At 40.4% G+C, this 17284-nt stretch overlaps 1 protein-coding gene across 2 annotated transcripts in view; it reads left to right on the top strand.

The window, feature by feature from the left end:
* Positions 1–17284, top strand: part of LOC143132392 (uncharacterized) — a 151276-nt gene that overhangs the window by 89680 nt on the left and 44312 nt on the right. For both annotated transcript variants that reach the window (XM_076291874.1, XM_076291873.1), the window contains 2 exons: positions 8981–9154; positions 9845–10018. In XM_076291874.1, coding sequence (XP_076147989.1) covers positions 8981–9154; positions 9845–10018 — 348 coding nt within the window. The remainder of the gene's footprint in view (positions 1–8980; positions 9155–9844; positions 10019–17284) is intronic.

The raw sequence follows: 17284 nt of genomic DNA, 5'->3' as shown, positions 1-17284 counted from the left end.
GTGTCTGTATCTCCCCAAGATGAACGACTTTCGTATGTACAATGCATTAGCCACGCCCAACAGGAAGTGAGGTATTTGGGATTTTGTGCAGACTAATATGTGATGAAATATGTGATGAATCATGATGCCAAAAGAGGTGCTTCCCATGGGTGAAAACGCATGAAATTTGGCACACACATCAAGTGATACAGTGAATAGACAGGGATAAAAGCTTGGCACCGGGCGTTGCCCAGGAACTCCATAGCGCCCCCTTATGTCACTGTGACTTGTGGTTGGCATATAGTTTTAGATACACACACCAAATTTGGTGGGTGTATGTAACTCCCAAAAACAAACAACTTTTGTATTAACATGCCATTAGCCACGCCCACCGGAAGTGAGGTAATTGAGATTTTGTGCGTTGTGGACATGATCAATTTTAACGTACTCCTCCTAGACGGTTGATCCGATTCATGTCAAAGTTGGTATACATGCCGCCGAGATGTTCCTGATTCTAAATTGTGAAGCCTTTTTTTGATATGTTGTAATTTGACAAAATGGCGAAATTGTTAATTTTAATACCGTTCCACACAAACAATAAATGTGTCATAATTCACCATGCATGGCTTGAAATGTTTTAAATTTCACAGGTCATTAAAGACCATGGTAGTGATGATATTCACTTGCCCATAATGCATGTTTGGCATAGCGCCACCAACTGGCAACAGAAAGAATGGCAATTATGCTGATTTCACATGATCAATTTGAACATACTCCTCCTAGACGGTTTGTCAGATTCATTTGAAATTTGGCAAACATTATGCCAAGATGTCGCTGATGTTAAATTGTGAAGGGATTTTTGATATGTTATATATTTGATATGATTTTAATATCTCACCACATAAAGAGGAAATGTGTCATAAATCACAGTTCATTGAATGAATGGTCTGAAACTTCTGAGGTTAATAGATATCATGTTTATGATGATATTCAGACACCCAATGGACCTGCCTGGCATAGCGCCACCACCTGGCCAAGCAGGAAATGTGCCAGAAATGGACAATGCCTTAAGTGATTGATCTGAAACTTTATAAAATATCAGATATCATTATTGTGATGATATTCACATTCGTAATTCACAGGCCTAGCATAGCGCCACCATCTGGCCAAGCAGGAAATGTGCCAGAAATGCTCTATGCTTTGAATAAATGGTCTGAAACTTCTCATGTTAATAAATATTATAATTATGATGATATCCAGACACCCAATGGGCCTGCCTGGCATAGCGCCACCACCTGGTCAAGCAGTAAATGTGCCAGAAAATGGACAATGCCTTAAGTGATTGATCTGAAAGTTTACAAAAAATGTGGATATCATTATTGTGATGATATTCACATGTGTAATTTCCATGCCTATCATAGCGCCACCATCTGGCCAACCAAAAAGTGTATCAGAAATGTTCTTTGCTTAAAATGAATGGTCTGAAATTTCTCAGGTTAATATATATTATGATTATAATGACACCCAATGGGCCTGCCTTGCATTGCGCCCCCACCTGGCTAAGCAAGTACATGTGGCAGAAAATCAAATACAAAAACAAATAGCACACGCATCAAATATGTACATTTCACAAACGCACCACGTCGGTGCTTTGTTGGATTCCGACATGTCACGGGTTGCGGCCCGCAGGTGCTCGGGCCCGCCATTGCCGCTTGCGGCTATATTTATTATTATTATTGTTATTCCACTTTTTTGCTTTCCTGTTTTTGAGGTGGTTAACATGGTCGAAACCTCTTGAAATTTGGCACACACGTCAGGTGTCATGCATCGCAGTTAGGTACAAGAGCTTGACCCCGGGCGTGGCCCAGGGACTCGCTAGCGCCTCCTTATGTGACTGATCTCGTGGTTGGCAAATATTTTGAGGTGGTTAACATAGTCGAAAACGCATGAAATTTAGCACACACATCAAGTGGTACAGTGAATAGACAGGGATAAAAACTTGGCACCGGGCGTTGCCCAGGAACTCCATAGCGCCCCCTTACGTCACAGTGACTTGTGGTTGGCATATAGTTTTAGATACACACACCAAATTTGGTGGGTGTATGTAACTCCCAAAAACAAACAACTTTTGTATTAACATGCCATTAGCCACGCCCACAGGAAGTGAGGTAATTGAGATTTTGTGCTTTGTGGACATGATCAATTTTAACGTACTCCTCCTAGACGGTTGATCCGATTCATGTCAAAGTTGGTATACATGATGCCGAGATGTTCCTGATTATAAATTGTGAAGTTTTTTTTTGATATGTTGTAATTTGACGAAATGGCGAAATTATTAATTTTAATACCCTTCCACATAAACAATAAATGTGTCATATTTCACCATGCATGGCTTGAAATGTTTTAAATTTCACAGGTCATTGAAGACCATGTTAATGATAATATTCACATGCCCATAATGCATGTTTGGCATAGCGCCACCAACTGGCAACAGAAAGAATGACAATTATACTGATGTCACATGATCAATTTGAACATACTCCTCCTAGACGGTTTGTCAGATTCATTTGAAATTTGGCAAACATTATGCCAAGATGTCGCTGATGTTAAATTGTGAATGGATTTTGGAATGTTGTAATATATTTGATATGATTTTAATATCTCACCACATAAACAGGAAATGTGTCATAAATCACAGTGCATTGAATGAATGGTCTGAAACTTCTCAGGTTAATAGATATCATGATTATGATGATATCCAGACACCCAATGGGCATGCCTGACATAGCGCCACCACCTGGCCAAGCAGGAAATGTGCCAGAAATGGACAATGCCTTAAGTGATTGATCTGAAACTTTATAAAATATCAGACATCATTATTGTGATGATATTCACATTCGTAATTCACAGGCCTAGCATAGCGCCACCATCTGGCCAAGCAGGAAATGTGCCAGAAATGCTCTATGCTTTGAATAAATGGTCTGAAACTTCTCAGGTTAATAGATATTATGATTATGATGATATCCAGACACCCAATGGGCCTGCCTGGCATAGCGCCACCACCTGGTCAAGCAGGAAATGTGCCAGAAATGGACAATGCCTTAAGTGATTGATCTGAGCGTTTACAAAAAATTGAATATCATTACTGTGATGATATTCACATGTGTAATTTCCATGCCTAACATAGCGCCACAATCTGGCCAACCAAAAAGTGTATCAGAAATGTTCTTTGCTTAAAATGAATGGTCTGAAATTTCTCAGGTTAATATATATTATGATTATGATGCAAGGCAGGCCCACCCAATGGGCCTGCCTTGCATTGCACCCCCACCTGACCAAGCAAGTACATGTGGCAGAAAATAAAATACAAAAACAAATAGCAGACGCATCAAATATGTACATTTCACAAACGCACCACGTCGGTGCTTTGTTGGATTCCGACATGTCACGGGTTGCGGCCCGCAGGTGCTCGGGCCCGCCATTGCCGCTTGCGGCTATATTTCTGTATTATTATTGTTATTCCACTTTTTTGCTTTCCTGTTTTTGAGGTGGTTAACATGGTCAAAAACTCTTGAAATTTGGCACACACGTCAGGTGTCACGCATCGCAGTTAGGTACAAGAGCTTGACCCCGGGCGTGGCCCAGGGACTCGCTAGCGCCCCCTTAGGTGACTGATCCCGTGGTTGGCAAATATTTTGAGGTGGTTAACATAATCGAAAAGTCTTGAAATTTGGCACACACATCAGGTGTCACACAAAGCAGCTAGGTAAAAAAGCTTGGCCCCGGGCATGGCCCAGAGACTCGCTAGCGCCCCCTTACGCCCCCTTAGATGACTGATCCCGTGGTGGGCATATACTTTCAGTTACACACACCAAATTTGGTAGGTGTCTGTATCTCCCCAAGATGAACGACTTTCGTATGTACAATGCATTAGCCACGCCCACAGGAAGTGAGGTAATTGAGATTTTGTGCGTTGTGGACATGATAAATTTTAACGTACTCCCCCTAGACGGTTGATCCGATTCATGTCAAAGTTGGTATACATGATGCCGAGATGTTCCTGATTATAAATTGTGAAGGTTTTTTTTGATATGTTGTAATTTGACGAAATGCCGAAATTATTAATTTTAATACCCTTCCACATAAACAATAAATGTGTCATAATTCACCATGCATGGCTTGAAATGTTTTAAATTTCACAGGTCATTGAAGGCCATGTTAATGATAATATTCACATGCCCATAATGCATGTTTGGCATAGCGCCACCAACTGGCAACAGAAAGAATGACAATTATACTGATGCCACATGATCAATTTGAACATACTCCTCCTAGACGGTTTGTCAGATTCATTTGAAATTTGGCAAACATTATGCCAAGATGTCGCTGATGTTAAATTGTGAAGGGATTTTTGATAAATTATATATTTGATATGATTTTAATATCTCACCACATAAACAGTAAATGTGTCATAAATCACAGTGCATTGAATGAATGGTCTGAAACTTTTCAGGTTAATAGATATCATGATTATGATGATATCCAGACACCCAATGGGCCTGCCTGGCATAGCGCCACCACCTGGCCAAGGAGGAAATGTGTCAGAAATGGACAATGCCTTAAGTGATTGATCTGAAACTTTATAACATATCAGATATCATTATTGTGATGATATTCACATTTGTAATTCACAGGCCTAGCATAGCGCCACCTTCTGGCCAAGCAGGAAATGTGCCAGAAATGCTCTATGCTTTGAATCAATGGTCTGAAACTTTTCAGGTTAATAGATATTATGATTATGATGATATCCAGACACCCAATGGGCCTGCCTGGCATAGCGCCACCACCTGGTCAAGCAGTAAATGTGCCAGAAATGGACAATGCCTTAAGTTATTGATCTGAAAGTTTACAAACATTTAGGATATCATTATTGTGATGATATTCACATGTGTAATTTTCATGCCTAACATAGCGCCACCATCTGGCCAACCAAAAAGTGTATCAGAAATGTTCTTTGCTTAAAATGAATGGTCTGAAATTTCTCAGGTTAATATATATTATGATTATGATGACACGCAATGGGCCTGCCTTGCATTACGCCCCCACCTGGCCAAGCGAGTAAATGTGGCAGAAAATAAAATACAAAAACAAATAGCACACGCATCAAATATGTACATTTCACAAACGCACCACGTCGGTGCTTTGTTGGATTCCGACATGACACGGGTTGCGGCCCGCAGGTGCTCGGGCCCGCCATTGCCGCTTGCGGCTATATTTATTATTGTTATTCCACTTTTTTGCTTTCCTGTTTTTGAGGTGGTTAACATGGTCGAAACCTCTTGAAATTTGGCACACACGTCAGGTGTCATGCATCGCAGTTAGGTACAAGAGCTTGACCCCGGGCGTGGCCCAGGGACTCGCTAGCGCCCCCTTAGGTGACTGATCCCGTGGTTGGCAAATATTTTGAGGTGGTTAACATAATCGAAAACGCATGAAATTTTGCACACACATCAAGTGGTACAGTGAATAGACAGGGATAAAAGCTTGGCACCGGGCGTTGCCCAGGAACTCCATAGCGCCCCCTTACGTCACAGTGACTTGTGGTTGGCATATAGTTTTAGATACACACACCAAATTTGGTGGGTGTATGTAACTCCCAAAAACAAACAACTTTTGCATTAACATGCCATTAGCCACGCCCACAGGAAATGAGGTAATTGAGATTTTGTGCGTTGTGGACATGATCAATTTTAACGTACTCCTCCTAGACGGTTGATCCGATTCATGTCAAAGTTGGTATACATGATGCCGAGATGTTCCTGATTATAAATTGTGAAGTTTTTTTTCGATATGTTGTAATTTGACGAAATGGCAAAATTATTCATTTTAATACCCTTCCACATAAACAATAAATGTGTCATAATTCACCATGCATGGCTTGAAATGTTTTAAATTTCACATGTCATTGAAGACCATGTTAATGATAATATTCACATGCCCATAATGCATGTTTGGCATAGCGCCACCAACTGGCAACAGAAAGAATGACAATTATACTGATGTCACATGATCAATTTGAACATACTCCTCCTAGACGGTTTGCCAGATTCATTTGAAATTTGGCAAACATTATGCCAAGATGTCGCTGATGTTAAATTGTGAATGGATTTTTGAATGTTGTAATATATTTGATATGATTTTAATATCTCACCACATAAACAGGAAATGTGTCATAAATCACAGTGCATTGAATGAATGGTCTGAAACTTCTCAGGTTAATAGATATCATGATTATGATGATATCCAGACACCCAATGGGCCTCCCTGGCATAGCGCCACCACCTGGCCAAGCAGGAAATGTGCCAGAAATGTACAATGCCTTAAGTGATTGATCTGAAACTTTATAAAATATTGGATATCATTATTGTGATGATATTCACATGCGTAATTCACAGGCCTAACATAGCGCCACCTTCTGGCCAAGCAGGAAATGTGCCAGAAATGCTCTATGCTTTGAATAAATGGTCTGAAACTTTTCAGGTTAATAGATATTATGATTTTGATGATATCCAGAGACCCTATGGGCCTGCCTGGCATAGCGCCACCACCTGGCTAAGCAGGAAAATGTGCCAGAAATTGGTAATGCCAATATTGGTTTATCTGAAACTTTGCAAAATATTGGATATCATTATTGTGATTATATTCACATGTGTAATTCAAATGCCTAATATAGCGCCACCATCTGGCCAAAAAGTGTATCTGTTCTTTGCTTAAAATGAAAAATCTGAAATTTCTCAGGTTAATTTATATTATGATTATGATGACACACAATGGGCCTGCCTTGCATTGCGCCCCCACCTGGCCAAGCAAGTAAATGTGCCAGAAAATAACATGCAAAAACAAATAGCACACGCATCAAATATGTACATTTTACAAATGCACCACGTCAGTGCTTTGTTGGATTCTGAAATGTCACGGGTTGCGGCCCGCAGGTGCTCGGGCCCGCCATTGCCGCTTGCGGCTATATTTATTATTATTATTAGGGCCCGAGCACCGAAGGGCGCAAGGCCCTATTGTTTTTGTAAGGATTATTATTTTTATTATTATTGTTATTCTACTTTTTTGCTGTTCTGTTTTTGAGGTAGTTCACATGGTCGAATACTCTTGAAATTTGGCACACACGTCAGGTGTCACGCAACGCAGTTAGGTACAAGAACTTGACCCCGGGCGTGGCCCAAGGACTCGCTAGCGCCCCCTTAGGTGACTGATTCTGTGGTTGGCAAATATTTTGAGGTAGTTAACATGGTCGAAAAGTCTTGAAATTTGACACACACATCAGGTGTCACACAAAGCAGCTAGGTAAAAAAGCTTGGCACTGGGCGTTGCCCAGGAACTCCATAGCGCCCCCTTACATCACAGTGACTTGTGGTTGGCATATAGTTTTAGATACACACACCACATTTGGGGGGTGTATGTAACTCCCAAAAACAAACAACTTTTGTATTAACATGCCATTAGCCACGCCCACAGGAAGTGAGGTAATTGAGAATTTGTGGGTTGTGGACATGATCAATTTTAACGTACTCCTCCTAGACGGTTGATCCGATTCATGACAAAGTTGGTATACATGACGCCGAGATGTTCCTGATTCTAAATTGTGAAGCCTTTTTTTGATATGTTGTAATTTGACAAAATGGCGAAATTGTTAATTTTAATACCCTTCCACATAAACAATAAATGTGTCATAATTCACCATGCATGGCTTGAAATGTTTTAAATTTCACAGGTCATTAAAGACCATGTTAATGATAATATTCACATGCCCATAATGCATGTTTGGCATAGCGCCACCAACTGGCAACAGAAAGAATGGCAATTATGCTGATTTCACATGATCAATTTGAACATACTCCTCCTAGACGGTTTGTCAGATTCATTTGAAATTTGGCAAACATTATGCCAAGATGTCGCTGATGTTAAATTGTGAATGGATTTTTGAATGTTGTAATGTATTTGATATGATTTTAATATCTCACCACATAAACAGGAAATGTTTCATAAATCACAGTGCATTGAATGAATGGTCTGAAACTTCTCAGGTTAATAGATATCATGATTATGATGATATCCAGACACCCAATGGGCCTGCCTGGCATAGCGCCACCACCTGGCCAAGCAGGAAATGTGCCAGAAATGGACAATGCCTTAAGTGATTGATCTAAAACTTTATAAAATATTGGATGTCAATATTGTGATGATATTCACATGCATAATTCACAGGCCTAGCATAGCGCCACCATCTGGCCAAGCCGGAAATGTGCCAGAAATGCTCTATGCTTTGAATAAATGGTCTGAAACTTCTCAGATTAATAGATATTATGATTATGTTGATATCCAGACACCCAATGGGCCTGCCTGCCATAGCGCCACCACCTGGCCAAGCAGGAAATGTGCCAGAAATGGACAATGTGATTGATCTGAAAGTTTACACAAATTTTGGATATCATTATTGTGATGATATTCACATGTCTAATTTCCATGCCTAACATAGCGCCACCATCTGGCCAACCAAAAAGTGTATCAGAAATGTTCTTTGCTTAAAATGAATGGTCTGAAATTTCTCAGGTTAATATATATTATGATTATGATGACACCCAATGGGCCTGCCTTGCATTGCGCCCCCACCTGGCCAAGCAAGTACATGTGGCAGAAAATAAAATAAAAAAACAAATAGCACACGCATCAAATATGTACATTTCACAAACGCACCACGTCGGTGCTTTGTTGGATTCCGACATGTCACGGGTTGCGGCCCGCAGGTGCTCGGGCCCGCCATTGCCGCTTGCGGCTATATTTAATGAATGTTTTCCTATAGGTACATCATCAAGGAGAGCTGAACAATCAGAATACTCTGAAGTCTTCATTTTCTGCCGTGTCATAATTCTACATATGGAGTCAGTAATGGATGCCACTCACCCCACCCCACCCTCTCTCCCTACAGGCTTTATTACAACAACATAAGAGAAGAAGGCTGTGCTCATCTGACTAAAGCTCTCACATCAAACCCCTCACACCTGATAGAGCTGAATCTGAGTAAGAATGATCTAGGAGACTCAGGAGTGAAGCATATCTCTGCTCCACTGGAGAATCCAGACTGTAAACTACAGAAACTGCAGTAAGTAAACTGATGAGTGTATGATGTAGTTAAAAAGCATAACTTAATAGTCACAATGACAGCACAGGAAATTCCAGTATAGATGTACATATTCTATACATCACAGCTTTACTGTAACATGCACTTAAGGAAAATACACATTGATAGTACCAGCTGTGTCTTCCAGAAACCTTTAGTAGCATTTGCATCTGAGTTTAGCACACAGAATGTTTCTCTTTCTCCTCTCTGTCTCTGACGGCCTGTTTGACCCCCCTCTCTCTCATTGGATCACTAACAGGACCATGCTCTGAAGACTGCAGCATACATCTCATACAAAACTCCATCCAGAAGTGTGTGTGTGTGTGTGTGTGTTCATTTAGTTTCTTTGTGTGCATGGGGTTTCTAAGTCTTACAATTCAGTGAAAAGGAAGAACAGTCCTATGCACTAGTAGGGAGAACAACAGTAAAGTAATGAATATTGATACATTGTTTAATTTAGAAGAAAAAACATTAAAACGTTCATATTTTCAACAATCACCAATATTTAATTTCCAGTTTATTAATGAGAAGAATGTTTTCCTACAGGTGCATCATCAAGGAGAGCTGAACAATCAGAATACTCTGAAGTCTTCATTTTCTGCCGTGTCGTAATTCTACATATGGAGTCAGTAATGGATGCCACTCACCCCACCCCACCCTCTCTTCCTACAGGCTTCATAGCAACAACATAGGAGAAGAAGGCTGTGTTCATCTGTCTAAAGCTCTCACATCAAACCCCTCACACCTGATAGAGCTGGATCTGAGTAAGAATGAACTTGGAGACTCAGGAGTGAAGCACATCTCTGCTCTACTGGAGAATCCAGAATGTAAACTACAGAAACTGCAGTAAGTAAACTGATGTGTAAATGATGTAGTTGAAGGAAAATTCCAGTATTTAGCACTTTGTGTCCCTTTTCTGGTTTGTTTTGGATGAACTAGAGTGGTGGACAACAACATTTTTACGATTGGTCCTGTCTCGACCTTTCTGACTCGTTTTGAATCGCCTTTGACTACTCAGAGTGGTTGCCAACAGGCATACTGTAGTAGGCTACTCAAACATGTCCTAAAACAACCCTTAACGTTTGTTTTCAAAACTGTGCAACTCACCGAGTGATTAGTGGTGTTAGTTGATGTTCCTAAACAAGTAGCGTAGCAAAATACAGTTTCTGTCATGTTTTTATTTGGCATTTTGTAAAATCCCACTGATTTCTGTTGGAAGACTCATTGCACGTTGATATTACTGCTTCAGGTTCAAATATTGAGCGGAAGTTTATACGCGGTTGTGAGATGTCTGAATAAATAGTTCCACTAAAGCAAATAAGACGGCTGGAAATCATACATTGTGCCAATATGCTTTTAATAATCAACGAACACTACTAACCACTCGGTGAGTTGCGCAGTTTTGAAAACGAATGTTAAGGGTTGTTTTAGGACATGTTTGAGTAGCCTACTACAGAATGCCTGTTGGCAACCACTCTGAGCAGTCAAAGGCGATTCAAAATGAGTCAGAAAAGTTGAGACAGGACCAATCATCAAAATTTCGGTGTCCACCACTCTAGTTCATCCAAAACAAACCAGTCAAATATGAGTACCGTATTTTCCAGATTATAAGTCACACTTTTTTCATAGTTTGCCTGGCCCTGCGACTTATAGTCAGGTGCGACTTATATATGAAAAAATATATAATTGAACATGCTTTTAAATGTTAATTCATATTAACTGACATGAACCCTACATGAAACATTACTGTCTAGCCGCGAGAGAGCGCTCTCAAATGCACAAGTTCTGTGCACTTTGTCAGAGATTAGTGGTTGCGCTATGCCTGAAACACACGTGCATACCTAAATCCTCAAATTACCGGTATGGCCAGGATTCTGTTTGGGCCTCAGATTCGGACAAATAAAGGCCAGTAATAGTTTTGTTTCAATTTAACTCATAAAAGAGCTCTTCTTAATATTTTATATTGTTGGTTGGTTTAATATTGTTGCCAATGAAAAGTCATTGTCTTACACCATGATTCTCTGACACGTTGCTGTATGCCGCCCCTGCTTGCCAGAGGCTGAAGCAGTAACCTACATTTAAACACAATTGTTGCTGCCAGGCATCAGCCCACGAATTTTATAAAAAAGTAAATCATGCTTAATTAAATAAATAAATAAATTTAGGCTGAATAAGGTTTCTATTTCAGCACCTCACGTTCCATGAATAAATGAAAGTGGATGCCTTATCTCGCAATAAGCGGATGGAAATCCCAACACCCTATCATACATGAAACTTAATAGTGAACCATCAAATACCCCACAGATTTCAGTGGTCATCAGTCCTGATATTTAGCAATATAATCAAACAGTAAGCCATGCCCCAAATACAGTAAAGGTGCTGTGCTTTGCGCATGCGCTTAAATAAAAAAGACCCCAGCCATAATTTGAAGATTTACAATAGTCTGTCTCCTAAACATTCCTCATCCGTTATCTAGACATGCATGAAAACATTTGAAAACAAAACTCACTGCCATGTAGGCTAATATTTGAAAGTAGGCCTACTATGCGGTCCGTGTCTGTATCTGTCTGTTCACGTCCGCAATCGATTATAACGTTCCTCAAATGGAGAACACATCCATGGTCTCTCGCGTATAGGCGGTCATGCTAAACGTTTGTTTTCCTTTCCTGTCGATCGCGGTTGATGTAGAAGCACCTCCCAAGCTATAATTTGACTTCAGCGATGAGAGAGGGAGAGAGAGAGGCAAAGTGGTCCATGCGCGCGTGTGTGTGTCTCTGCATGGGGTTCAATTGAAGTCAGAGTTGGTCCGTCCAGTCAATAGTCCCGCATTCAGGCGCTCCGTTATTAGATTAACGTTATCAGACAGCGCTGTAACATGTGTGGGAATTTCTCTCATTATGATGGAGTTGTGGGACTTGTATTATTATGCTCAATACTTAATAACTTATGCGCAATACCCGCAATCCCGCTCTGAAATTTAGGCTATACGCATATTTTTTCTCTCGCTCTCGGAGGTGGCCAGCCGAGCAATTGTTCTGCTGCTAGCTTGTGCCAATATATCGTCCAAAATGCTTGATTGCATTGCATTCTCCACATTTTTAGCTAAATTTTCATGTACCACATCAGCATTTTTGTTCAGTGAATCTTTTGTAAATTGCTTCACAATTAGCGCGGGCACTCGTCAGCAGCCTTCGGCTTGCCTCTTGCCACTATTCACTCCTCCGTCTTCATTAACATTCCCTGTAGAATTCTCAATATTTTTGGACTCTATGTGTCCAGTTACATCTGTCTGTTTTGTGAAATAAATGTCTAAATATCACCTGCTTGCTGCAGCTTTGGTCTGCACGTCCTATTAAAACTGGTCTGTGCACGTCTTTTTAAAACGCATCTTTTTCTCTCTCGTGGGCATTTAATCTGCTGCCGGCTTGTCACTCCACATCGCCCAAAATGCTTGATTGCATTACATTCTCCACATTTTTAGCTAAATTTTCATGTACCACATCAACATTTTTGTTCAGTGAATCTTTTGCAAATTGCTTTACAATGGCTGCAACGTACTTATGGCACTCCCTACATATAGCGTGGTTTTGTTATCCAAACCATCTCCAAATTATTGAGCTACTACTTTTTCTTTTACTAACCAAGAGACTCCCCTCTGCATGCTCAGACATTGTTGCTTTCTCCATGTTTCTTGAAGAGTGCCAGAGTGTCTCTTCCTGCCCCTTCTGTGCATGAAAGAGGAGGGGCGGGGAGCGGTGCAGAGAGCTCCGGTCAGCAGCTTGCGTGGAGTAAGGATCACGGCGCAAATTTGAACTATATCGATATATGCGATATGGTCTAATTCCATATCACATTTTAAAATATATCGATATATCTTTTATATCGATATATCGCCCAGCCTTAGTATGTATATATATGTGTGTGTGTATTAGGGGTGTGAATCTCTCATGTAAAAGACGATACGATTCACATCTAGATACATGGGCACGATTCGATACAAGAAATGATACATGTTCATAAAAAACGATTCAGTACGATTCGATGCGATGCGATTCGATGCAGTTGAAGAATGGAAAGCATTCTGAAAGATTTTTTTTTTTTTTTTATTATTTGCTTAAGGTGCACATTAATTTTATATTATCAATTATCATGGTCATGTCAATTAGGCAAAAACAAATGTGTGAATATGATTATCTAAACTGAGGTTTGTATCATATACTGTATTGAAATGAAAAAAGAATAGTCTACATTTCAGTCAAACACAGCAGCCAAATACAACATAAAAATACATTTTTATAGATTTTATAGAGTTATATCTGATTGTTTTCAAGGAGCTGTAGCCTATTGTTGAGGTAAGACAATACCGAAATAAAATAAAACAGTGCTTAAGACAATCTTGGCCTTTTCTCATATAGCCTACAAGAACAAAATAGGCCTACATATCAATGAACTGGGCCTATTTTGTTCCAAGTCTGAGTGAATATGAAAAAAATAATAATAATTTGTGCATCGTTTTAGCAGCAAGGGCCAAATTATTCTTTAACATTAAGGAAATCCCTTCATCAAACATAAGGCTACTCTACAGACTATCGTTGCTATAGCAAGTGTTTAATTTCGCGCTGGATTTTGAAAAACAAAAGAGTAAAAACTGTCAAACAAACGACCAAGTTGTCACGTGCTTAAGTTGCAGTAGATGTATGGGTAATAGGGTTGGGTATCGTTTCAATTTGAACGATTCCGATTCCAATTCCGATTTCTTATTTCGATTCCGGTTCCTAACGATTCTCGATTCCGATTTTTTTTAAAGGCAGGGTCAAAAAAAGTTTAGGATATTTTAAATGAGCTAGCTAACCAACGGTCTTTCTCAGGGTATCTGCACATTTTCCAAGTGCAAATTTAAAGACTTTTTAAGACCTTTTCAAGACATCTAAATGAAAATTAAGACTATACCACAACAAAAAGATATATATGACTGTTTATGAAATAGTTTTTTTTCCCTACTAATTTTAACCCCCACCCCATTTTGGATGTCTACAGAAGTTACCAAATATATTTTGGCGAAAGAAAAATAATTGTGTGTGAATTACCTTCACAGCTATAAATGCCCAATTTTAGGGTCTGGGCTGCTTGCTTTTGAAGCTGGCTGTACATATTTGGTTTTGCTTACTGCTGAGGCTGACTGTTCTTCACCTGTGTCTGTAGTAGCCTAGGACTACTTGCCAAAGACATTGGGCTGGAAGGACTTTTACAGGCTTTTCCCAAATCACGGAAGAAACGTTGACGCAGCGGTATAGTAGCAGATAATCAGGCAAGTCTTATTTAAGGCTCCTGGTGCACTTACAAACTTTCTAATGCCTCGTTATTGGACTAAAGGTCGTAGTTGTACTACTGCAGAAGCTTCGTACCATTCAGGGCATTATTAGTGGGGTAATTTACGAGATAAAAGTTGGTCCCATCATGACTGCAAAACGTCATTAGTTTCTGACAGCGCTACTCGACCAGGGCTCGACCAAGGGAAAAAAGGTTCTGGGAGGGTGTTTGGCTCGGGGTCATGGTGCAAAGAACCCTAGGGTGAAATTACTCCGAACCATCGCTTTAACTATACTGCATCACTGTATGAAACTATATTTGGCCTGTTATAAAATCATGTATTGAACAATTTAACCACAGCTCAGCTTTAAGAAACACAAATAGCCTAGATGCATGCTTAGCATTTTGTGATCCTTAGGCTAAGGCTACTTTCACAAACTCAGTCAGCTGTCCTCTGATTTACCAATATCTAGGCGATATTTGTAACATTTATTTTGTATTTGGCCCGTTATGAAATCATGTGGAACAATTTAAACACATTGTAAAACTTAAAGCCCAAATTTGGAGACATCCATGCATGTCGAAATTTACTGCAAATTCAAAACTGGATTACTCTGGAACGGTTAAAACTGTACAAGGGACTGCTTTACACCTTTGTGTTCGGTAAGGTCTGCTGTTTATTCTGATATATGGTTTGTCGTGTGTTAAAAGAAGGGTTCGTGAAGTATTCCACCGAGATGAATGGGTTGGGAGATCATGGGACACAAAACCTTCAGTAGAATGTATGATTAAATTGAATTATATTATTTACTTTTCTCGCGAACCGTTCAACTAAGCAATTATCGGGTAACATCGTTTAAAAGCTGAGAAAAAGCTCTTTTATGTGATACTTGTGATGTCTGTGTGATGAATAGGCTACTTCGCGAGTAGTTCAACTGAGATGAATGGAATTTGGACGCACTTTCTTTCTTGCGCTGTCACTTTCTCCACTGCGTAAAATACTCAATTAATTTGCGCTGTGAATGCTAAGATTATTTTGACAGGCCACACAGGCTAAATAAAAATTGCTATTAGTAGGACGCAAAGCAGAATATTGAAAGAAGGGGGCACCAAGGCCACCGTGGCCTGTAAACCTCTGATTTTCAAAGGGGCCTCACGGGCAACGCAAGAGGCAACGACGGCCATGGCCGTCGTGGCCGCTGTGAAATTCCTACCCTGGTCGCGATAGTCTGTCATTTTAAAAAAGTGGGTCCCCAGAAAAAAAGTTTGAGAAACACTGGACTAAGCTATTTACATATTTTAATAAGCCTACTTTATATAATTTACTATGTGCATCTATTGTCCAATATGCAGCACAGCAAATTAAAGTTAATCCACTACTTTACATTTTGCATACCAGTTCAATTTCAATTCAATTTCAATTTATTGTGCTTATAGAGCGCCAAAACATAACACATGTATCATGGCGCTTTACAGAATGTAGGCAATCAGAGAAAGAAGGAAAGAAAGGAAGAAAAGGAAAGCAAGAGAGAGGCCCATGGGTAACAGGGGCGAGGAAAAACTCCCTAGAATTGGAGATATATATATAGGAAGAAACCTCGAGCAGATCCACGACTCAAGGGCCTAACCCATTTGCCTAGGGTCAGTACATGACAGTAAGGTCTGTATACATGACAAATGCATATGATAGTCGGGTGTAGAGAATAAGACATGGTGTTAAGCACTTGAGCTGAAAGTTACAAGAGGTGGGATGATTACGTATCCGTTATGGTAATTCGTTATTCCTGATTTAGTGACAGAAAGTTCAATAGTCCAGCGTTGGGATTGTCCAGGGGAAGGGAGTTTTCGAGGGGCATGTGGTGGGTTGGTGGATGGGCCAGTAATCCGGGCAGAGTTGTCATAGGCTGGTGGTGGGTCGCTAGGCTGTACAGGCCAGGAGTCCAGATAGGGGGCAGTAATAGGGCAGTCGAGGATGGGACTTCAGGTGAGATGGGTGAGAGGAGGGCCAACACACGGATGGTTGATGACTGGTGATGATATACCTCACAAGTGAGGTACAGTAAGGGGGAAGAAAGAGAGATGTAGAGTGGGTTAGTATTACTGAAAATCAGAATGGTTAATGTCAATAAGTAATCAGTAGTACTATATATTGTTACAGTATACCATGGTGGGAATAGGCAAGAGAGGGAGAGTTGAGAGAGAGAGAGAGAAGGGGGGAGAGGAGAGGGGGGGGGGTTGTACGGCGTGACACATGAAAAGTCCATGACAGCACTATGCTATAGCAGCATAACTAAGGCATGGTGAGGGGTAGTCGACACCAGCGCAGGTATGGTCAGTGACCACCATCGCACGTGCGACTGGGGTGCCAGTCACACGAGGACTCAGCAGGGTGGTCCATTCCAAAAAACCCTGAGGTGGGTGAATTTCCACGCACCATACCTAACTATGGGAGGCAGTAAAGAGGTATGTTTTAAGTCTAGACTTAAAAATAGGGAGGGTGTCTGCTAGTCGAATTGAGGTAGGAAGATTATTCCAGAGGAGGGGTGCGCGATAGCTGAAAGCTCTGCCTCCTACTGTAGTTTTTGAGATTCTTGGAATTACAAGAAGGCCAGTATTCTGTGATCGTAGCGGTCTGGGTGGGTTATATGGAACTAGGAGATCTTTAATATATTCTGGTGCCTGGCCATTAATGGCTTTGTATGTTAGAAGTAATATTTTGAAGTCAATGCGACTTCTAACAGGCAGCCAGTGTAGAGATGCCAGGATAGGGGAAATATGTTCATATTTTTTAGTTCTAGTGAG

Source organism: Alosa pseudoharengus, unplaced genomic scaffold (genome assembly GCF_046254945.1).
Source record: "Alosa pseudoharengus isolate Yale_2024_CS ecotype anadromous, Long Island Sound unplaced genomic scaffold, YU_APseudo_1.1 YU_APseudo_1.1_scf_19, whole genome shotgun sequence".
NCBI classification, from domain to species: domain Eukaryota; kingdom Metazoa; phylum Chordata; class Actinopteri; order Clupeiformes; family Clupeidae; genus Alosa; species Alosa pseudoharengus.
Note: the sequence above shows the minus strand (reverse complement) of the source record. Positions and strands in the feature narration are given on the sequence as shown.